At 52.4% G+C, this 23,394-nt stretch overlaps 1 protein-coding gene across 1 annotated transcript in view; it reads left to right on the forward strand.

The window, feature by feature from the left end:
- The first annotated feature begins 434 nt into the window (after window positions 1-434).
- Window positions 435-23,394, forward strand: part of LOC141998845 (C-type lectin domain family 2 member D6-like) — a 59,523-nt gene continuing 36,563 nt past the window's right edge. The window contains 5 exon segments of the mRNA XM_074971820.1: window positions 435-659; window positions 1,779-1,941; window positions 4,167-4,381; window positions 5,298-5,401; window positions 7,064-7,129. Coding sequence (XP_074827921.1) covers window positions 435-659; window positions 1,779-1,941; window positions 4,167-4,381; window positions 5,298-5,401; window positions 7,064-7,129 — 773 coding nt within the window.

A 23,394-nucleotide genomic window follows, 5' to 3' on the forward strand; every position in this document is an offset into this window, starting at 1 on the left:
AACAGAAGAGGGAGGCTGGCCATAAACCATGTCACATTTACTGGTGTTTTTTTTTTCTCAAGACCTCCCCCCTCCTTGTAACACACTGTTACACCGCAACAAACCAGTAAGGACCCTCCCCGCCCCATGTGTTTATATACTATTTGGTCAGCCCCAGGGGACCAAGGACAGAGCCCTTGGAAGGGCCCCGGAGAGCTGGCAGGAGGGGGAAGCAGCGATCAGAGGGGTCGGGGGTGGGGGGAGCAGGGGAGGGCAGAGGGAGGACAAGGTTTCAGGAGGAGGGCGGGCAGGGCGGGCAGGCCAGGGAGGGCGAGGACTGAGCCCCGATCGGAGCTTTGCCCGGGGCTGGGCGGGACGCCGCTGGGGCACCCGGCCAGCCCGGGAGAGGGGGGAAGGTTTGTGGGGAGCGGAGCGGCCGGGAGTCGCGGGGTTACATGGAGACGGGGCTGAGGGCGGGGATCGGCCGCTGTTGCGGTGACACCCGGGCACGGACGTTTCCGCTGCTCAGACCCACGTGGGAACGAAGTGGGCGCGGGGGTCACAGGGAAGCCGGTCGCTCTGCGGCTGCGAACTCACCCGGCGGGACCCGCTGCGAGCCCGCCTGGCTGCTGGGCCCTCAGCTCCTGCCCCGGCTGCGGCGCCGGGCGCTCTTCCCGCGGGTGAGACGCGCCGGGTCCCAGGGGTCCCTGCCCGGGGCGTGGGTGGGCGGGTGCTGCTGGCTGCTGGGCGGTGGCTCGCTCGCTGCGCGGCGGGGTTTGCGGGCCGGTTCCAGCCACGGCCGGGCTGGGGCGAGGGGGACCGCGGGCCCGAATGGGGTCGGGCGGGGGCCCGAATGGGGAGGGGGAGGGGCTGGGGACTGTAGGGGGGGAGCCGGGGCTGGAGGGGGAGGGGCCGTGGCCCCAATGGGGTGCGGGGCTCGGGCTCGGGGACCAAATGGGGAGGGGCCGGGGAGGGGGTCGGCTCGGGGCTGAGGACCGAATGGGGAGCGGGAGGGGCCGGGGACCGGAGGGGGAGGGGCCGGAGCCCGAATGGGTGGCGGGGCTCGGGCTCGGGGCTGGGGACCGCATGGGGGGCGGGGCTCCGAATGGGGGGCGGGGCTCCGAATGGGGGGCGGGGCTCGGGGACCAAATGGGGGCAGGGCTCCGAAGGGGGGCGGGGCTTGGGCGGGGGCTGGGGACCGCATGGGGAGGGCAGCGCGGCGGCGGGGGCCAGTCCTTGGCCGAAGGGCGGGGATTCTGAGCCAAAGGGGGGTGATTCGGGGGGCGGGCCCGGGCCGAAGGGCGGGGGGGGGTTTGGGAGAGCCCCCCCGGAAGGGAAAGAAGGGGCTGGGCAGAGGAGCGCCGGCCGCTGGTTCAAGTCCCGCCCTTCAAGGAGGGGGCTGGGACAGGGACAGGGCTGTTTCGAGCCCCATCCCCTCCCCTTCTGATATCCGACTCACACTTACTTCTAGGAGGATTGTGTGTGTGAGGAGGGTCTTCTCCCCCACCCGGGTGCCTGTCACGGGTGGGCGGGGCCTGTAGCAGATCAGGTCTCTGAGGCCCTGGGGGGCGGAGGGGCTGATGGGAGTTAAGGGGGTTTAAGCATCATGGCACCGCCTCTGGCAGGGGGTTGGGCTGCTGGGCAGGGAACAAGAAACCACAGATGGCCTCCCCCACCCCTGACCTGTCCTGCTTGGTCCGTCTCAGTTTCACATCGGCTGGAGATTCTGGAGCAGGGACGGGGAGCCAGGGCCAGGACCTCTGCCTCGGCTTTGCTGCTGGCAAATCGGACCCACTCAGACAGAGAGGAGCCGACCCCAGCCCAGCACCTGCAGCAGTGTGTGTGGCCTGAGTGTCACTGAGAGAGACAATGGGGCCAGCAGCTGGGTTGCTGAGAGCGAAGAGCCGCTGCAGGAGTTGTGTGTTAATGGCAATGGACACCTGGAGACTGGAGGGAACCCAGGTAATGGGGCATCTCTGCCTGGGGGCAGGCTGGAGATAGACACTGAGACTGCCCGGGGTGCTGGAAGGGGGCATGGCCCTCCCACTTCTTGTCACTGGCCCCGCCCCTCCCCCTCCTCTTCCCCCTGAGGTCACCCCACCCCACCTCTGGATGGCAGCTGGAGTCCAGGCAGTTGCAGGGGGCTGTGGATGAACCTCCAGTTGCCTGGGGTGGGGGGTGGAGAGCAGCCCCTGGTCCGTATCCCTCCCCCCAGGCTCCCTGCCCTGAGCCCTTTGCCTTCCCTGTGTTGCTCTGAGGTTACCAGCCTGGCCTTCCTGGATCTTCAGGTCACGCCTGTGGCCGGGCGGCAGGTGCTGCCATGTTATTGAAATGAGCCGTAGAACTCAGTCTAGACCCCTCCACCAGCGCAGTGTGGAAACCCCCCAATCGCTGAGCTTGGCCATGAAGGGTCCCTTAGCACCATTCACTCCCCCGAGCTGCACAGATGGCGTGTGCTCGTGCAGAGGGCGTCTGTTTGCGGTGAACACGAACCCTGCTGTATCCCCCAGTCATCTGGGGCAGGGGGTGCTGGAGACTGTCGGGGGTGGGATTTCTCTATTGCCCTGGGATCTGATCACTGGGCCCCAGGAGGGTTTAGCAGCTGGCAGAGGGGATTGAATCCAGGTCTGTCTGCATTAAGAATCCTCTGTGCCGATGTCATGACGTCCTTGCAGTTGAATTGGTGCAAACCGCTAAAGTAGACGCACTGCACTGGTGCACAAAGGAGCTTGCCTTGGTGCAGTTCGCTGGAGGAAGTTACCAGAGCGAGCCACACTGCTCCAGCGCATCTCCAGGAGGTGTTTGCCCGGATGTCACTGAGTCACTGTGATTATACTGGTGCAGATTGCTCTGATACAGATGGGCCCTGAATCCCAGCTCCCTGCTGTAATGGCAGGCTGTTGCAATGGGCAGCATTGGCTCTGACTGTGTAAGGTGGGAATCTGTGAACTTAGGGTTGGTTACACACCTGCAGGTGCAGGGAGCTCTGCAGAATATGTGGCATCTGACCTGGAGATGGATGGTGGAGACAGCCTGTGCCATCAACTGTTAGTCACTGACTTCTCTGCTCAGTTCAGTAGGGCAGGGGTGTGGGCTACCGTGCACTGGACAGTTAAATCTACAGGGTCAGACATGCCTTGTGCGTGAGGTGAACACATGCTCGTTTTCTGATCACCGCTGCCACGTTTCCTAACTCTTCCAGACTTAGAGTGTCTGTTCCTCGCTGAGCACCAGCCACATGGGAAGGCTTGAAAACCAGCTACTGAGTTACTGTGGTGCAAAAAAAAGTGATGTGCTCAAAAACATCTGAAGGGGTTTGAGTCCGACTCCTCTCAACTAGACAGGCCTTTCAGATCCTCTTTGGGGTCACTTATGGGTGACCCCACTGCTGCTCTTTCATGGCTCTGAAAGGGTTACACTGCGGTGAGGGCTTCCAGAAAGTGCCTTTCTTGCTGCTGTGTTTGGGGAAAGAAAAGTCTGCAGGTAGGAGGTGAATTAAGTTCCATCATTCCTGGCCCACAGTGCAACAGGTCACTTCTGGTTGCTGTGGTTTCTGGCGCCCCCTTGTGGCTTTCATGTCCCTGCGTGAAAGTTCCCACGTTCTTCTCAGTTGTTCACGGGCTGTTTGTTGCTAGGTTGAACGTCCAGCTGTTGATCTTGTGCCTGGGGTGAAATGCTCTGAGCTGTGTCAGTCCCTCCCAGGCTGGGAGTGTCCCTGGAATCCTTCTTGCCAGGCAAGTTTACTGTGACTAACGTCTCCGTCCCCCTGCGTCTGATTGCCGTGGACCAGCCCTAGCTGGGGGTCCCAGTAGGCTTGGCAAGCCGGTCAATTGACTGCCTGTTTGGCCGCAGTCAAATACTCCAGCGAGAGCCCTGGGGGTAGGAGGCAGCCTGCCTTTCGGATTGCGTCTTGGAGCCTCGCTGGTGTTTTTCAGAACTTGGTTTCATTGTTTTGCCTTTTTTTTCTGAGTTAAAATAACTCAGTGAAATACATTTTTAAAAAATTAGGTAGATCCATATCTATCTAAAGCTAAACCTACTGGAGACAGTAACGTCTTGCTCTTTTTTGTTCCTGGCGGGAGGTAACCAATTCTGATAAATTGGTATTTTAAAATATCTGACCACTCTTTGACAGATTTGACTGGTCAGTTGACCAATTTTTATACCAGTCAAATGCCCAATTCTAGATGCAACTCTTACCCTCCATGTGACTGTCTCATTCTCAGTGCTGACCTCTAAGCTTTCATCAGCTGATCGGTGCCCCTCGTGCCCAGACAGCTGGATGGGATACTGAGGGAAATGCTACTATTTCTCAGAGACGAAAGGGAGCTGGACTGACAGCCGGAGCCGCTGCTCTGCACCGGGTGCCTCCCTGGCTGGGATCGACAGTGAGCAGGAAATGGTGAGAGATTCTCGAATTGCCATACACTGATCTTGGCACAGCGGTGGCTGCTGCAGTAGGACCTGGGCTCTGCCCCGTGGGGTGAGGAGCAGCTCTGACCCCTCCCGTGCTGGGAGGCCAGAGTGAATGAACTTCCAGCAGCTGAACGCCAGCCCTGGCTGGGCCCAGGGCCCTACTGTCTGTGTGTGATCACAGGGATTGCCCATTCTCCGCTGCCCCCCTCCCCAAATAGGGAGACAGCTTCTGTCTAGGGCAGGGCTGGCTCAGGCATCTCCTGGCCTGCTGGCTGCTGGAGTGGGACTGAGAACCCAGCCAGTGCTCCTGTTGTGGGGATGGGAAAGGAGCAGCCAGCTGGGGAGGGGATCCTCTCACATTGACCCCTCCCACTTCAGCTTGACTCGCTCCCTCCTCCTGCCTTGCTGTGATGAGCGGGGGCTGATCTGTGAGAAGAGACGTCTCTGCAGAGAGCTCAGACCCAGCAGCTGCCCCCAGCCCAGGGGGACTTGGGGTGCGGGTGACTGGGAGCACCGGGGTGGGGCTGCTCTGTGCAGGGGGAGGGTTAATACTGCCTGGGTGATCTTGTACTTTGCAAAAGGCAGGGGAACACCCCCCCCCCAAAATAAACTGAGCACTCTTCAATATGGGGGGAGGGGTAGCTCAGTGGTTTGAGCATTGGCCTGCTAAACCCCGGGTTGTGAGTTCAATTCTTGAGGGGGCCATTTAGGGATATGGGGCAAAAATCTGTTGGGTGATTTAATTGGGGATGGGGGTGGGACTAGAAGATCTCCTGAGGTCCCTTCCAACCCTGACACTCTATGAATATGCGGCTGGGATTCTCTGCGGCACAGAGCCCTGGAGGGGTGGGGGAAGCACCGGAGCTGGGGCTGATACCTGCTGTCCCTCGGCTTTCTTTAAGGCATTCCTGCTGCGCCATAAGGGTGTCCGGGACCACTGGATCGGCCTCCGGAGGGAGCAGGGTCAGGCCTGGAAATGGGCCAACGGCACCGAATTCAACCACCTGTGAGTCTCTCTCACCCTCTGGACTAATGCCCTGGGCCTGGGGATGCTGGTGTCTGAGCTGTTTGAGTTCAGGGAGATCCACCATTCAGTGCTGGTGAAACAACCAGACCCGGCCCTGGTCCGTTCGCGTCCTGCGTGTATCGGAGAGCGACGGGAGCCGGCGTGTCCCTGAGCTCTCGGCCCCTCCCCGCAGCACGGTGCTGGGCCGGAGACAGAGCCCGCCATAGCCAGAGGTGCCCTCGCAGCCCGCTGGGATTTCAGCGGGGACACTCGCTGTTCTCCCCCAGCCCTCTTCAGCAAGGTCCATGGGGTGTCTGACCCTCCCCCACCCGGGGAAAGGAGGCAGCAGGGAGCTCAGGTTAACAGTGGCTGCTGGAGAGGGCAGCATGCCGAGCACTGCATGGCAGGTGCAGGTCCCGCTGGGGATTGCAGCCGGCAGGTTTGAGTGACTTGGCTGGTGAGGCCTCTGAATCCGCAGCAAGGCACGGATGTTAAAGGAGCCTGCGGTTCACAGGTGCTGCACGCCTGGGGCTCCCACTGGAACGGGGTACAGTAGTGATGGCTGCCCAGCCAACACCCCGCGATGGGTTTCAGTGGGCTCCAAGTGTGATCACAAAACCAGTGCTGCTTGAGCCCGGAGCAGGGTTTGAACCCTGGGACTTCAGGACTAGAAGCATGAGCCTCTGCCATAGGAGCGAAAGAATCCACTTCCTTAACTGAAAACCCCCCCGATTGATAAAGCTCTTTTGCAGGCCAGCCATTAGAGGGGGATGGAGACCCCCCCACTTCCCTGGTCTGGGTTACTTCAGTACTTTGAAAAATCAGGCTCTTATGGCGCTGGGTCAGGGCTCCCCAATGGACAGTCCCCATTCTGCTGTATTGGACCCAACCTTTGGATCCCACCTGCTTCCAGCCTCACTGGGTCTGAATAGCCACCAGACACTGTCCCGAGTTTGGGCCTCTGTGGTACTCTCCTGGGGTACAGATTCCCTGTCTGGTACGCTCCTTAGGATGTGGGACCCTGCAGATCAGCTGCTGTAGGACCCAAAACCAGGGCTGAACCCTCCCAAACCTCCCGAGAGGCATGTTGTCCCTAGAACTCCACCCTCCACTCCAGATGAACTCTGGGAGGGTCACGTGAGGGTTACAAACAAGGAACACATGCTTTCACAAAGGAACTTCTTCAACACTCTCTTTTTTCCCCCATCCCCAATGGAAAGCTCAAGAGTTATAGATCAATGGAAAAGGAAACCCCTGAATGCAATTTCCTCTTTCAGTGTCATCTTGGTTCTGCTTCGTGTGTTTCAAGGAGGCGAGATCCCTCCTGCCCCCGGCTTTTCCTGCTTGGTCGTCTGGTTCTGGTGATGGTCTGCCCCTCTTGTTAGAGGACCGGTCCCTTTTGACAGTCAGTCTAACAAATTCTCTCCGTCCTGCTGGGGACTTTCCATTCTCCAGCACCCCTGTGGGCTGCTCAGCATAGAGGGTCAGGAACAGTCAGTGGTTCTGCAAAGCCCCCGCTGTCCTGAGCTCTGCTCCTGAGGGGCTGGGAGAGTAGCTGCTCCGCACTCAGGCCTGCACTGTGGAGAACGGCTCCCCTGGCTAGGACTGGTATGAAATGCCCGGCCTCTGCCTGACTGCAGCTCCCTGGCTTCTGTGTTGCAGGTTTCAGATAAGAGGAGGAGGTGACTGCGCGTATCTGAAGGACGAGAAAGGGGTCAGCAGCTCACGGTGCTACATGGGAAGACGGTGGATCTGTAGCAAACCTGAGGTGTATGTGATGGGAAAAGAGACTGCACTGGAAGGGGGCTTGAAATGAGACTCTAGAAATTACACTGATCCAACTCACACCTACTTGAACGAGCCAAGTCCCCATTCGTCAGCCTGGCCAGGATCTCAAAATCAGGCAGCGGGGCCCTCAAGCAATAAGTGTGTCTCGTTTAAACTGTGGATTCTTCGTACCTGCCTTCTGCTTTTGAACCTTTAAACTCAGGGTCACCTTGCCAAGCTTTTCTCTGCAGCTGAGAGGGAGTGGTCTCCTGAGAAGGAGTCTCAGCCACACGCTGGGGAAATGAGAGAAGGGAAGGCCTTGTTCGTTTAGACTCCAGAACAGCATTTCTCAAATGCAGCCACCCGCTGAGTGTTTTGCAGCCACAAGAGCCTTCAAAGTGCCCCAACAATCGCTGAGATGTTAAGTATTAAAGGTGCCTTCTAAATGCCATAAATCCCAGTGCGCGCTCCCTTTTACATAGCACCATGCCGGCAGAGCTGAGCTACATCGGTGTGGTTTTCTTTCAAGTCACAAAGTGTATTCTTTGGCTAAGAACATAAGAACGGCCAGACTGGGTCAGAGCAAAGGTCCATCCAGCCCAGTATCCTGTCTGCTGACAGCGGCCAACGCCAGGCGCCCTAGAGGGAGTGAACCTAACAGGCAATGATCAAGTGATCTCTCTCCCGCCATCCATCTCCACCCTCTGACAAACAGAGGCTAGGGACACCATTCCTTACCCATCCTGGCTAATAGCCATTAATGGACTTAACCTCCATGAGTTTATCCAGTTCTCTTTTAAACCCTGTTATAGTCCTAGCCTTCACAACCTCCTCAGGCAAGGAGTTCCACAGGTTGACTGTGCGCTGTGTAAAGAAGAACTTCCTTTTATTTGTTTTAAGCCTGGTGCCCATTAATTTCATTTGGTGGCCCCTAGTTCTTGTGTTATGGGAACAAGTAAATAGCTTTTCCTTAGTCACTTTCTCCGCACCACTCATGATTTTATAGACCTCTAACCACTGTGTTTACATCTCATGTTACTGTAGGTCTGTAAGTGGCTATGGGCCATCTCACTGCGTGCTGTTTGGGTAGGTTGCGATTGTTCATGATTGTTCATGGGGGTGGGGTGGGGGAGGTGAAAGAGTTAAAAATGTGACTGGGTATCAGAAAGTATTTCAGATAATCTAGTGCCAGAAAATGACCTTGAATCTGACAGCAGGTGGCTCCTCTGGGACCTTCTGCTAAGAAAAGCAAAACATAGAAAGAAACATGAACACTTCAGCACCGGGGGGAAAGGCAGTTTCCTGTGTTTCCGAAGCCATCCGATTCCATTTCTGAGCAAGTTGCAGTGTGAGAGAAATTCATCAAATTGAAATGTATGTAGGTGCAACGTCTCTACAGCACTCATACAAAGGAAGTTAAACAAAATTACCACGGTGAGCTTCAGAGGAGCAAGCTGTTAAATGATGCAAAAACCAAGCTGAAAAGACAACAGCAACGGCTCAGATTTTGTTGTTACTATTATCATTATTATTACTGGGAGAGGTTGATTGGGTTTTTTTGTCTGTAAAAGAAACTTTGGACATATTGGCAGATACATTCTTTCATTATTAGTCATTATCCTTTCTATTATGTAAAGCATTTTTACATTTAGTTCAGAATTGTTGTACAGCTCCACCTTTGACCAAAAAAGCAAAAGAAGAACAAAAAAGACAAGACTGTGCAAAGCACTGGTTTGTTTTGTGTTTAGGTCCAGTAAAGATAAGACACAACTGTACCTTATATTTATTATTGAGTCTGCAAAAAATCCCTATGTAAATATGCAAATGTAATTTATTTATTTGTTTTTCCTACAGTTAGTTAAGTATTGTCAGAGCCTCATTTTGAGGCTGCCAAAAATTTGTGAGAACCCCTGCTCTAGAAAGCGTTAGGATTTTGTTTTCTATGTAACCATTACTTTCCAGTATTTGCAAAAAGAAAAGGAGGACTTGTGGCACCTTAGACTAACCAATTTATTTGAGCATAAGCTTTCGTGAGTTACAGCTCACTTCATCGGATGCATTCAGTGGAAAATACAGTGGGGAGATGTATATACATAGAGAACATGAGACAATGGGTGTTACCAGTATTTATTCGCTCTCGCTTGCATCTCTGTTCTTTGATAGTAAACTCATTCCTGTTCTCTGTATATCTAAGTGCTGTGTTCTCAATAGAGTGGTTGGCCTGAATTGAATCTTACAAGCTGCTGTGGACCGCGCCTGTGGGATTAGAGTCACAGTTCTGCATGTGCTCCGTGGAACGGGCTGAGCACTCCAGAGGGACGCTCAGAGGCTTTGGGGGTGTCTATCGCTAACCTGTACACAGAGAGCGAGGCCTGCAGGGGGCTGGAAGGTCAGGCCTGCGCTGCCAGGGGTGGTGGTTCAAGAGAGCTGACCCATGGCAGGCCTGGACAAGACTCCCCCAAAGGTGCCTCGTATGCCTGCTATGAATCGCTCAAACGGGCACACGTCCCCGGCTCATTCCACCCCTGCACCCCCCAGGTACAACCTGCACAAGGCATTCGACCAGGATGAGGAGAACACCTGCAATGCCCTGTCACCTGACGTGCTGAATTTGCCTCTGAGTCCTTTCCCCTGGTACAGCCTTGTTCCAGCTCAGGTGGTAACTCGGGGATTTCTTATGACTGGCAGCCCCCTTTGTTCTGTTCCACCTCCTTTTATATCTTTGGCACAAGGCGGGAATCCTCTCGCGCTCTCTCTGGGTTTCCACCCCTCCTTCTAAATGGAAAAGCATCAGATTAAAGATGGATTCAAGTATCATGTGACATGTTCACATGTCCTGTGAGCCCCCCTCCATTCTTTCAGGACTGGCCCGTACGTATGCAGTGAAGGCTTGCAGGTGAACAGAGCCATCTACAGTCAGTTGTCCTAGCTAATGGGAGCCATCAAGATTCTAAACCACCATTAATGGCCCACACTTTGCATAACTACGGTAGGACCTCAGAGTGATATCTCATATTCCTAATTTCAGATACAAGAATGACACATTCATACAAAGAGGATGAACACACTCAGTAGATTTGTAAGGTCTCATTACAAAGCTTATAGAGACCTTTTGCATAAAGCATATTCCAGTTACGTCATATTCACACTTAAACATTTTTATAAAGCTTATGAAGTGCAATGTCACAGGGTCAATACCCTCAGAGGATACTTGCAGATAGAGGCTTCCCTGGCTGGTGGAAAGGCCTCAACTGCCCTGCTTCCCATGGCCAGAATGCATTGTAGTACAGCTATTCTCAGCTTACCCGGGCCTATGTGGAGCGGAATGTACATTAGAGCAGCCCCAAGGCTGCTCTGACTTAGACCTGGTCAGCACAAAGCCTGACGATCATTTGTCTACTCTCTGATCAGCACGGGCTGCCAGTGAGTTGGCCACCCAGGAAGCCTAGCCCCTGGCCCTTCCCCTTGTGCCTGAGGTTCCGCCACTCCCCTTCTGCCCCCCTCCCTCCCCTTCTACCTGCCTCTCCCCCGCAGGAACCCAAATCACCCTCAACACAGCCCACAGCCCCAGCACTGGACGGCAGAGGTCGGGGGGCGAGACCTCAGCCCCGGGGCACTGCAACCTCAGTGCCCACAGCCCCATGATACCTGCTGCCCATGCTGATCATGCTGTCTGGATTGAAGAGATTTGATGCACGTTACCCTACTGTACCCGTATCGTGTCCGAATCCCAGAGCTGTTGGCATGATGACACCACTGGAAATGGAACATTCATTCATCCCTAAATCTGCTCAAAGTTTGTAAGTGCAAAGAAGAAAGGAATAATAAAATATATGACTGACCCCTGCAGGTGACCAGCTGAAGCAAGAGACTTGGGACCATAAGGCATATACCAGAGAAGACCCTCAGGGTTTCCCAGTCCACGCCCATCCCACAAGCAACCCTCTCATACAGTCACACTCAAATGTGTCCAATGCTCTCTTAAAACTAATAAAGTTTGCCCCTATCGGGAGGCTGTTCCAGAACCTCTCTCCTCAGATGGTTAGAAACTTTCTAATCTCCAGCCTGAACTTGTTCTTGGCCAGTTGATCCGCCTTTGTTCTTGGGCCTACATTGTCCTTTAGCTAGAACAGCTCTCCACCCTCCCTGGTGTTTACCCCGATGTATTTATGGAGAGCCATCAGATCCCCTCTCAGCCTTTGTTTTGCTAGACTAAACCAGCCCAGCTCTCCCAGCCTTCTCTCATAAGACAGGCCCTCCATTCCCTGATCATCCTGAGAACTCTTCTCTGCACCTGTTTCACTCTGAATTCACCTTTCTTGAATGACCAGAATCGTACACAGGATTCTAGAGGAGGGCTCTCCAGTGCCATGTACTTTTGTACTTCTCTGTCTCAACTGGAAGTGCCTCAGCTGATGCATCCTAGCCTTTTTCATGGCCACATCACCTGGGTGGCTCAATCACCCTATAATCGACCAACACATCAAGGTCTCGCCCCTCCTCTGTCGCCTCCAACTGATGAGCCCCCAGCATCAAGAAGAAATTCTTCTTATTAGACCCTAAGTGAAGGATTTTGCACCTGGTACCATTAAATGTCATCCTTCTTCTGGTACTCCAGTCTTCAAGGTCATCCAGATCTTCCTGTATAATATTCTACCCCCTCTGTACAGACCATGTTTCCCAGCTTTTTAATCATCAGTAAGTTTTGTTATCACTCTCCTACTTTTTGGGCTAACACCATTAATAAAGAGATTAATGAAGATGGATCCCAAAACGGATCCTTGAAGAACTCAATTAGGAACCTCCCTCCGAGCCCATAGTTCAGCTTCTAGCCTTCTCCCCTTTAATTGGTTCCTTACCCATCTTACAGTTCTTGTACTGATCCCCGTCTTCTCTAATTTAGCTAATAATTTCCCACGTGATACCGTATCAAATGCTGTACTGAAGTCCAAGTATATTAAATCTGCTGCATTTCCCTTCTCTAAACAACCAGTTCTCATCTCAAAGAAAGAGCTCAGGTTAGTCTGGCCCCATCTACCTTTGGTTACATCCCCTTTTCCATTTACCTCCATGAATGGAATTCTCCTCCCCTCAAAGTGTGTTCTACAGCGCCTTGCCTGCTCCTGAGCTCACGGACAGAAAAGCAAGAGGGAGCGAAAAAGTGTGATGTGGCCACTAGATGGGGACAAAGATTCGGGGCATCCGCTGGCCAAGAGCAGCTGAGGGAAGCCTGGGAGCAACAGGTATCAGAATAAGCAAGTCAATCTCAGACCATGGCCTAGTTTCCAGACAACTCTGGGCCGATTCTTGGAGGACGCAGCTCCTGGCAAAGCCACCCCCCAGAGTCAGGCCCTCAGTGGTTCTCCCAGCGCAGTGGGCCCTGGGTGCAGCGATGGTGCAGAGATCAGTGTGAAATAGGAATCCCTGCGAGATGCTGGCTCTCCCTGCGGTTCCTGACCCCTCCAGGGGCTCCAGCGCAGCTCCCCCATATGCAGATAGAGCTCAGAGCAGAGTCAGCTGCAGCCCCACCCCAGCGAGAGCTCCCAGCGAAGGCAGAGGCCTGGCAGAGAGAGGAGAGGGGCACAGGCCGGTCAGCGGAGAGCGGGAAGGTGGCTTCCACCCCAGGAGGGTTAACAGAGAAAGAAGAGCGGAGCTGGGAGAGCGCAGAACAGAGACACCCCCCAGCAAATCCCCCCCGCCCCCAGACACTGAGATCCCGGCCTGGGAGAGCCCTAGCAGAGGGGTTCACTCCCCGATACTTACTCATGACAGTTGCAGCAAGGGGTCCTTGTGGGGTGGGAGGAGCTGCCACCCCGCTCTGGCTGGCTGGCTGGCTTTGGAGAGATACAACGGTGAAGAGTGCGCTGAGGAGTTGGTACCCTGGGAAAGAGGTAGAACAAGAGTGGGGGCTAAGGGCAGAACAGGGGTGGAGCATCTACGGGGAAAAATAAGTCAGTGCCCGTGGAGAGGAAGGCCGGGGGCTCTGTTCCACGAGGGCTGAGCGTGTCAGAGCAAAATTCCTGAGCAGCGTCATTGTGGCCTCCCCCTGAGCGTCCCTGATTCCCCAAGGTATACTGCATTTCCCCGACTCCTTCCCTTGCTAGGTGTAATTTCAGAAAATGCATTGAATCACCCTCCTGTCCCTAACCCCCACAGCCGCTGTGTATGAGCCACTGCCAGGCCTCTCTAGATGGGCTAACGTCTGGATCCTGACCAAGCTGGTCCTATCCCACGTGGCCAATTGCAAGTGACCAAAAAAAAAAAGAAAAAAAATCACAAGTCAGCGCCCCCCCGAAAAACTATTGCTTTTAAAGTCTCGTTGGTTTTAAGCCAGCAAGTTTGGGTTCAATTCTCCATCTCCTGGTGTTGGAGCCTTTTTTTGGGGGGGGGGGGGGGGCGGGTGTCACCTTTTCGAGCTTTTCTCCCCATCCAAGAGAACAAGATCAAGAAAAACTTCTTCCAAGAATGGCCAACCCTGCAAAAACTTCTACCAGCACCAGAAAACAGTTAGTCCCAAACTGGGGAAAAAACAAACAAAAAAAACCCACACCATCCAAACCATTTTTGGTTTTTGAATTTTCCAACAAAAAATTGATTTTTTTCTTGTTAAAGTGACACTTTCCACAAAAAATTCTCTTTAATCAAACACCCAATTTTCCCTAGCAAAAAATGTTGATGGAAACATTTCAGTGTATTGGTTAAAGTTGCTGTGAAATCCCCACCTCCCCATACATCCCTACCAGCACCAGCCCCAGCACCTATGGGGCATGCAGCTGTGCCCCTTGCCTGGCTGTAGGGCCCCTTCCCTGCCCCCCAAACAGCAGCTGGAGCCAGGGACCCATCGGGGATCCCCACAGGGACTGGCTGCACCTGCTGCTGCTCAGCTCAGCCCCACAGCGTCAGCATCAGCCTCTCCCCATCCCTCTCCTGGGCAGAGAAGCGGCAGTACCTGGAGCTCCGCTGCCCTGAAGATGCCCCATGGGCTGCGGTGCCTTGGCGCAGGGAGAAGCTGCTGGATGCGGCTGGGCTGGGGGTGAGCGCTGGGCTCGGGCCCCTCTGGGACAGCCGGGCTGTCGGTTTGCAGGGCTGCTCCTGCTCCCGTGAACACAGAGAGCTTCTCGCCAAGGGAAGCTTGAACAGGGAGGAAGGAAGGTTCCGCAATAGCCCCGGGGACCCAGCAAAGAGACACCCCCGACCCCAGTGAGCTCCCCTGGGGCAGCAGCAGCCTGGCCTGAGGGGAGAGAGAGAGAGAGAGACACAGCAGGGGAGAGTAATGGGATCGTTCTGGTTTTGCACCGTGCAGCTAGGGAGAGCTCAGCTGAGCACCCAGGGCAGGCCGGGTGTTAGGGCAAGGGGCTGACAAAGGAGGAACTAGAGAGTGCCTGAATCCTGTACAATCCTCTAGTAAAGCGAAAATCTTGACCGCCTCAGGAAGCAAACCATGGCTCAGAAACCTCTCCTCCCATTGCAAAGCGGTTCCAGAGTTGTGAAATTAATCTCTAGCCCGCTCTGTTGATCGTCTGGTGGAACTTCCCATGCACCGTTTACACCAGCAGCTTACTGCACTTTCGTAGAGTCAGGTGAGAGTGGGCTGGACTTAGCTTCTGGTGAAGTTGCCACCGATCTCGCCCGTTCCTTTTGCACCTCTGCCATGCGATGGGTCGGTGTGTTTCTGGGGCTCTTCCTTCTAGCCCTCCCGTCTGGGTTTTTGGATGGCACTTCAGGTAAGAGATTCCATCTCCCTTCTGGACTGTTCAGTGGGGCTGGAGTCCTAAGCAGAAAAGGGGAGGGGGAGGTGTGTTGTCTGGGGGTTAGAGAAGGTAGAGCTGGGGGGCGGGGTGCATGGCGGGGGGCAGCTGCAGGGCCCATGTGTTCCCAACACCTCCGCATGCCCCTTTCTTCAGGCCCTGTTCCGCCCAGGGGCACTGGAACAATTTGTACAGTGAGGAGGCAGAGAGCCACTGAGCCAAACTGTAAACCCTGGATAGGATGGAAACCACTTCAAGCCAGGGGGGGCGGCAGCCCCCCTAGGTCCAGCACTGGTGGTCCTGCCCATGTCGATTTTACAGAAAATAGTTGGGGGCTTTTTTGTCCATTTTTTTTTATTTTTATTTATTTATTTGCAAATCCCCAGCTGCTGGCTGAGCAGGTGAAACTTAGAGACGCAGAGAATAGGGATAGAGGGAAGAAAGCATGGAAAGAACATACAGAGGAGGGGGGAGAGGGATTATTTTGTAAAGTTTCTTTGAATGCAGTTTAGCAGCTGGAGACAGAGAGGATTGGCCAGCATCTTGCATCCAGCCAGCCCCACTTGATCACAAGCAGGGAACCCCCTGGGAAGCCCCAGGTTAGGGAACTGGGGGTGGGGGGTGGGGCAGGTTTGAAGCATGTGTCTTCTCTAGCAGGGGGAGTCGACCTTGGGTTTTAAGGTCTTGGGGCGGGGGGGAGCATGTCCTCACTGCAGAGTTAACTTGAGTTATGGACACTGGGGGTTATAATCTGCTTGCAGAGATGTGCTGTGTAAATGCATGAGATGAAATCAGATCTGGTGCCGGCGTGAGAGGTGTGCATGGCGTGATGGGGGCTGTGTGTGAGTGTGAGAAGCAGCCCTTGTTAATTGCACGCTGCCCACTCATCGCAGGGAAACCCCAGCACCCACCTCTAGATCTTTCTGTGATCTACCTACAGGAAGGAGCAGGTGGATGGGACACCCCTTCATTCACTGTCTCAGGATCTTCCCAGGCCTTCCTCACCTCTGACTCCGCTCTCCCGGTTGATTGTTAGGGCTGAGCTCTGGCTCTTTGTCCAGACAAGCCCCAGCAGAAAATGCACAAGCCCCATGTCTGTAGAACGAATTGTAAGAAGTCTGGGGTCACATTCTTTTAGATCAAAACCCTCTTTGTTCTGCCACAGCAAATATCTCAAACTCTTTGGTAGCAAGTTGTTCATTTAAAATCATTTTGTTTAAGAAGAGTCCTACCTCTCTTCGAGCCAGCGTTGTTGATATTCCTGGAGATGTTTTGCTCAGTCATGGAATGTCGGGGGTTTAAAAAATGCCATGGTTTGCTACGAAAAAGCTCTAAAAGGCTTGAGCAGGTTTTGCAAAATAATGCCCAGAGTTCGGCTCCTAAATCCAGGCATAAATGGGCAGCGCCCTGCAAATCTGCAGAGATCCGCTTCGTAGCCGTGGATCGTGTGCAGAAACAAATGTTGTACCCGCACAGGGCTCTATAAACATGGCCTGATGCACAAGACTGCAAGACCCTCTAGCGCTAACTGCAGCTGCTGAAGGCCTGGCACTTCAGTGTCCTTACAGGACCAAGAATGGTCGGAAGGACACAAGAATGATTGCATTGCACGCTTCCCGTTGGGCTGCCCTACAGCAGAATCGCATGAAGTGCAATGGGTGAGGAGTGGAGGGTTGTCAAGGGGAGAGGTACCTTCAGGCACAAGACCACTGATGTTCCCAGGGTAGCCATGGCCTCTACCTCCACAGGGGGAAGAGCTAAAGAGCCTAACGATGCATTAATTAGAGGATTCCCTACAATTAGTTCCCTGTGACTTAGGCAAATATTCCTCATTTCCACTGTTGGCAACTCCCCTGATCTTTGTCTTGCATCTCACAGTATTTGGCGTTTGATTTTCTAAAAGCCCCAGAGCCTGGAGTCCTGTGATAAGCACAGCCATTTGTTTAAACCAAAATATGGGGTTCATGTAGGACGACTTGAAAAAAGTGACTTCCCCTGCTCCCTTCTCTCCCCCGCCCCTGCCCCCAGGCTCAAAACTCAAAAGATGAAAAAGCAGTCCCCACCACAAATGTATTATTTTTAAATATTTCATGATTTTTAAGGCAACCTGCTGAGATTTGAAGGCAGGCTGTGGGTTGGCAAAACGCTGCAAGATACAATAAAGTGGCATTCCAAGAGGACAGAGTTAAGGTTATATGGGGGAACCGGCAACTATAACTGAGCTCCTCCTGGTTAGCAGAGCTCTGTGGTTTGTTTTCCCCTGTAGTGCTAAGATTCTTTCCCAGTGTTACATGGGGAAGATCTCAGCTGAGCATTTCCTGGTTCTCCAACAGCTGAGTTTGGGGCAGTGACATCCCAGAAGGGCCTGGGGAGCAGAACTGCCTGTTGGTCAGCAAAAAAGGGTGGATTTGATTTAGATCAAATTGATTTAAATCATGAGTCAGGAAGACTCGATTTAATCATGGATTTCTTCATAAAAGTGTCTTCTTGTTGGTTGTTATAACCTTAATACATGTTCTTCACAACTCAGAGATAGATGTAGGTTTCATTTTTAGAAGGTACACACTATTCATTTTTAAAGGGTGATTTATTCTGAAAACTTTTCAGATGAGTTTTACAGCTACCTCAGAAAATGAATGATTGTTTGGTTCTTATGTTGGATCATATTAAAGAAGTTCTGTATTAAAATCACAACTGAGTTTATTCCCCATAGTTTAAATTCCAGGGTATTACTAATTAAGAGGTCTCTTGGTTTTTGGTACTGTTTCTCTCCCTCTAAGTGTGCAACTTGCAAGCTGCTAATTGTGTTAGTACATTCTAAGACAGAGTCTGTTCTCAGAGCAATTCTTTGTAACAACAACCACTCACACAGAGAGAGACTCAAAGCAAATTCTGTAGCAATAGAAACAGCACCCGGAGACCCTCCGCCCTTTTGTTTTATTCATCTCGCTTTGTTAACCATTGTGATTAAAATAGAGATAGAGGATGGATGTGGATGGATGCTTGGTGTGGATAATAACTGAATGATCAGGGAGGTGCCAGCCTAAGAATGCAGTGTCCATCGGCTGAAGAAGGCGTCAAGTGAAAATAACCAGAGGACCTCCGGAGGGCAGACTGGAATCCACCCAACAGCCTCAAGAATGGGAGAACCAAAGAACAAGATAACATCTGGCAGCACGGACCCTTCAGGAATGTGCCATCTGCTGATTGATTCAGCAACAGCATGATGAAGCAATTGCCATAGACCGGCCTAGGAAGAAATTCCTATCAAAATGGACTCTAGAAAGTGAGAACTTTGGGGTCTGATTCTGCAAACCAACTTCCAGGAGCATCAGATGTGCATCTGACAAGGCCCTGCTCCCTCTTCATGTCCAGGCCACCTGGCCAGTGGCTTGGCATGAGCAACTGTAAGGCTGGTAACTATGATAACAACCTTGCAGAACCTGTGTGTGTGTGTTTGTATGAATGAATGTGTGAATAAATATGAGATTGAATGGAATGTTATAGCGATAACTAACTGCTTACTAGGATTCTGTCTGTATTCACAATAAATGTGGTATTTTGCCTTTTCCCCTTCAATAAGATCCTGCTGGTTTTTATTTTATTGGTATAACAATTTCATTTACCAAAGGTAATTAAAGCAGATAGTTCACCTCCGAATGACTTCATAAATATCTCCAATTCAACTGGTTAATCGTTAATATCTGGAGGATTTTCTTGCCAGGCTGTAATAGGAGGAGAACATCACCAGACAGACATTTACATTGTTTTCTTTAACTAAAACAACAACGTTAAGTATTCTGGATTTTTTTCTTCAACAGCAAACAGATAATATTTCAACAAAACAAGCATATGTCCCTCCCTTCTCACATTTATCTCCAGACTTCTCCTTGTCCAGATCGATTCCGCCCCCAACAATCTTCTATTCATTGAACTTTTTGAAACTTTGCACTTTTAGAGAGAGGTAAGGGATTGACTCTGTGTACACAAATTTGCAGAGGGACAATAGAGTTGAGGTCTGTTATTTCTCACCTCTCTCTATTTATTTATTTGAAAACATTTTTGCTGTTAACAAGCATGTTACCTCTGGAGACACAAATCCACAGTTTGAGAACTGCAAAACTAAGCATCTCTGATGGTATCTTCCAGACTGAGCACTGAATCCCATTGGTAGGTAGGTAGATTAACCTACATAGTCTATACAGAAGCCTGTGGAACCCCATAAGATTGGGTCCTTACTACAGGAAGTATTGGAACTCATTTACAAACCTTTTCTGAAACATTACATGAATCTATTGTCTCATACTATAGAATTAGAATTTATAATCCTTATTCCATGATGAGAGATCTTTGAGCTATAATGTATCTTAATTAAAACTATCTTTAGATAGCTTTTTGAGGGGCAAAAAAACATTTTATCAAAAAAATCCAATTTTTTTGATTTTTTTTTTTTTAAATCATGGATTTTTATCCACCCTGGTTGCAAGTGAATAGCAAAGCTGGTCCCAGCAGGGAGCCAGAGTGTCAAAAATTCTTAGCTGGTGGGAGAGCCTCTCTGTGAGCATCTGCAAAGCATCTCACTTCAACAGTGACTGGTTGAACGATTTATTGTAAGGGACGCCCTTTCTCAGACCCTTTCCCTTTATTGTCTCCCACCCCCACGTCAGTCCCTGACCCAGGATTGCCAAGCCAAACTAAAATACCACTTGTTTGAAATCTCACAGCTAGCGAAGATTATCTAATTGTCCAGGTGGCTGAGCCGGAAGGCAGCTCTGTGAACACCTCCATACCGAATGCCACCTACGTTTCACAGACGTCTTTCTTCGTGCGGAAATATAACACCTCCACTTCGTTGTGGGAAGATGTCGTTTACTCCTCTGATGGGGGCTCCCAAACAGTCCTCAGTTCCTTCCAGGAGACACTCTCCTTTTTTGGTGGATACTTCAAGATGGAGAACGTGAGCAAAGGGACTGAAGGAGTTTACAGGATTCCAGGTGAAATGTACAGGAAGTGTGTGGCTGTCATAAACTTTACCGTGGTGGGTAAGTTGTGCAGTCAGTGACCCGAGAAAAAACTCTGCTCCCCTTGCACTTCTCAGGCTGTGTAAAGCCTGTGGAAACATCCTATAAACTCCCAGAATATGGAAGACCCCAGCAGACATTGAGATGGGAGAGACATCTCCTCTGCATCCGCAGCCCCAGCCCAAGGGGCGTGTCATGTGGGAATGCGTGAGGAGAGGAACTAGCCAGACCACAATGCACTCTGGCTCTTCTCAGTGGATGGGCGGTCCCTGAGGGCCCCCTGCCAGCCGGCACACATTAGAGCAGCCCCCAGGCTGCTATAACCAATGACGGGACTGGCATTAGAGCTAGGGCAGAGAACCAGGAAGGTGTAAATCCTGTTGTGCCAGAGCAGGCGCCTTGTCTACACTAGGCCCACTGATATTCCTACCACTGACTCTAGTAACAATGAACATTTTTTGCAAACATGGTCAGCTAGTGACCCGGCCTCCCCGGGGAGGCTAGTCCTTGGCCCCTTCCCTTGTGCCCAAGGCCCCACCCCTCTCCTTCTGCCCCCTTGCCCCTGCAGGAGCCCAAAGCACCCCCACCGTGGCCCCCGGCTCCAGTGCCAGGCAGCTGTGGGGGCGAGGCCCCAGGCCTGGCACTCCGGGCAGCGCAGTTGCTGCGTCCCCAGGCCTGGCACTCAGGGTGGCTGGTGCTGGGGGCGTGCCGCCCGGAGTCCCTGCGGGAGGCAGGCCAGCCAGGCCCAGCCAGTGCAGAGCACTGGGAACAGCAGGAGGGGGCCTGGCCGGGGGGCGGAGCGTGGGCAGGGCCATGGTAGGCTGTCTGGGGAGTCACAGGCTCCCCCTGCCTACGATACCTGCTGCCCATATTTGCAAAGTTGCTGCAGTGCAGGCAAGCTTTAAAGCACCCCAAGGGCTCGCAGGGAAAGTGGCATGTGTTGTATAGGCCACGGGGTGACTTTTACTTTTCTTGTGGCTAGCAAGCCTTTTGTTCATCGGGCTGCTCGTTAACATACGGCTGGCTCTGTCTGACTGCGGGATCAGGAGCAAACATTCATGAAGGGTCTGCGCTGAAATCCCTGGGAAATACGTGGTATGCCGTGATCTGTTTTCTCTCTGGCCACTGTCACCCTCGTCTCTGAGGCCCAGATCTTCAGAGATCAATGGGAATTGGATGCCTAAATACCTTGGAGGATCTGGGCCTAAGGGCCAGATTGTCAAAGGCATTTAGGCCCCCAAAGGTGCAAATAGGCATGTAGGGGAATTTTCAAAAGCACGCACCTGCCTAACTCTCATTGAAGAGGGTAGTTAGTCACTTTTGAAAATCCCATTAGTGACCTACCTGCATCTTCAGGGATGCAAATACCTTTGAGTGTCTGGCCCTAGATAGAATCATAGAATACCAGGGTTGGAAGGGACCTCAGGAAGTCATCTAGTCCAACCCCCTGCTCAAAGCAGGACCAATCCCCAATTTTTGCCCCAAATGGCCCCCTCAGGGATTGAACTCACAATCCTGGGTTTAGCAGGCCAATGCTCAAACCACTGAGCTATCCCTCCCCTGAAATAATCAAAGGGCTCCGGGGCAGAGGCTGAAATTGAACCAGGCACGTCTGGCTCCTGGATCAGCACCTCCCCCCTTAGGCCAACCTTCTGCAGTTCAGGCAAGGAGAGGAGAATCAGGCATGTGGTGTACGGAGCCCTCACCAGCCCTTCCCTCCTGAGTGTCTGGTTCCAGAGCCCGGCTCATTCCCACCGGCTGCGTCTGGGACCTCCGGGGCTGAGGAGGAAGCTCGTGATGAGAACAAAGGGGATGGGAAGTAGCTTGTGATGGGAGATTTCCTTCCCTAGTAGCCTCTCTCCTCCCTGCCTGTATTTCACATGCCCGTCCCAGCTCCCACTGAGGTCAGTGTGAGCTTGAGGGCAGCGTCCAGTTGCTCCGGATCTTCCCAGACGGCCTGATGGCTTGTGCCACAATTGGCCAGAAATGGACCACGGGGAGCTGGCACAGCAGAGTTGGCTACGGCCAAGGACAAGCCCTTGGCTGATTGAGGAGCCGTGTTTGGGGCCTCCCAACGCGAGTGCAGAGTGTCAATTAAGGGGATGAGTTCAGGGGCAGAAAACTGTGATCCCCAAAACCCAGCATGCTCTGGGGGGAGCCACCTATGCCAGCCAATGGGAGATGTCGATGAGAGGGGTGTGTCCTAAGCCCTGCCCCTCTCTGTGTTCCATGCGTGGTGTGGCTTGTGATCCAGGGAAACCCCTCTCTTGCAGCCAGGTGATTTAGATGCTGCTTAAGTCCTATCTTGCAGGAATAAGTTAGGTACCTGCCTTGCTCCATGCAAAATGGCAGAGGGGCCGTCCTAACCCAGCCCTGTGGTTAGAGCACTCAGCTGGGAGAGCCCCGTTCAATTCTCCATCATTAAAAAAAGAAGCCAGTCCATTCTTCTGAATGCTCTCAGACAGGCGACTCCTGTTTGTCCGGGTTCGGTGAGGGAGTTGCTTAGGCACTGTCAAATAATTACTGAACAGTCCAATTAATCTAAGGATTAGATTTAACGGGTTTCTGGAATTTGTAACCGGTTTAGCAAGGTCATTCCATGCCAGGCTGGTGCACCGTTAAAAGAAACAGGTGTTAGGCAGGTAAGCAGCAGCATCTTAAACCATTTGTCAACCATTCAGTTTTCTTCAAGTTGCAAGGAGAGAGGCTTGTAGACGGCCTAGAGAAGAAATCGCTTTGCATGAGGATTCTGTCGGTGTTTAAACCGAGGGGTGTTTTCTGCAAAGGGAGGAGGTGGGAAGGAAGCTGCTTTACGGCTCAGGCTCTGTCTGCACTTAAAACACTGCAGCTGCTGCAGCCCTTCAGTACAGACGCTTCCCACAGCAACGGGACTCCGAGTCCAGCGCTCTAGGCCTCGCTGCCTCCATTAGTCCAGAAAAGGATGACAAGTGATTAGGGACGTGGAACAGCTTCTGTGTGAGGAGAGATTAATAAGACTGGGACTTTTCACCTTGGAAAAGAGATGACTAATGGGGGATAAGATAGAGGTGTATAAAATCATGACTGATGTGGAGAAAGTAAATCAGGAAGTGTTGTTTACTCTTTCTCACAAGAACCAGGGGTTACCCAATGAAATTAATAGGCAGCAGGTTTAAAAGAAACAAAAGGAAGTATTTCTTCACACAATGGAGAGTCAACCTGTGGAACTCCTTGCCAGAGGATGTTGTGAAGGCCAAGACTATAACAGGGTTCAAAAAAGAACTAGATAACTTCATGGAGGACAGGTCCATCAACTGCTATTAGCTAGCATGCGCAGGGATGGTTTCCCTAGTCTATATTTTCAAGAAGCTGGGAATGTGTGACAGTGGATGGATCACTTGATTACCAGAGCTCCTGTGATTCTGGGTTGTTTTTTTTTTAAATCTCTCCACAATTTTGGTTGCAATTGAAACTTCTA

The sequence above is a fragment of the Natator depressus genome, chromosome 14 (assembly GCF_965152275.1).
Source record: "Natator depressus isolate rNatDep1 chromosome 14, rNatDep2.hap1, whole genome shotgun sequence".
In the NCBI taxonomy this organism is placed as follows: domain Eukaryota; kingdom Metazoa; phylum Chordata; order Testudines; family Cheloniidae; genus Natator; species Natator depressus.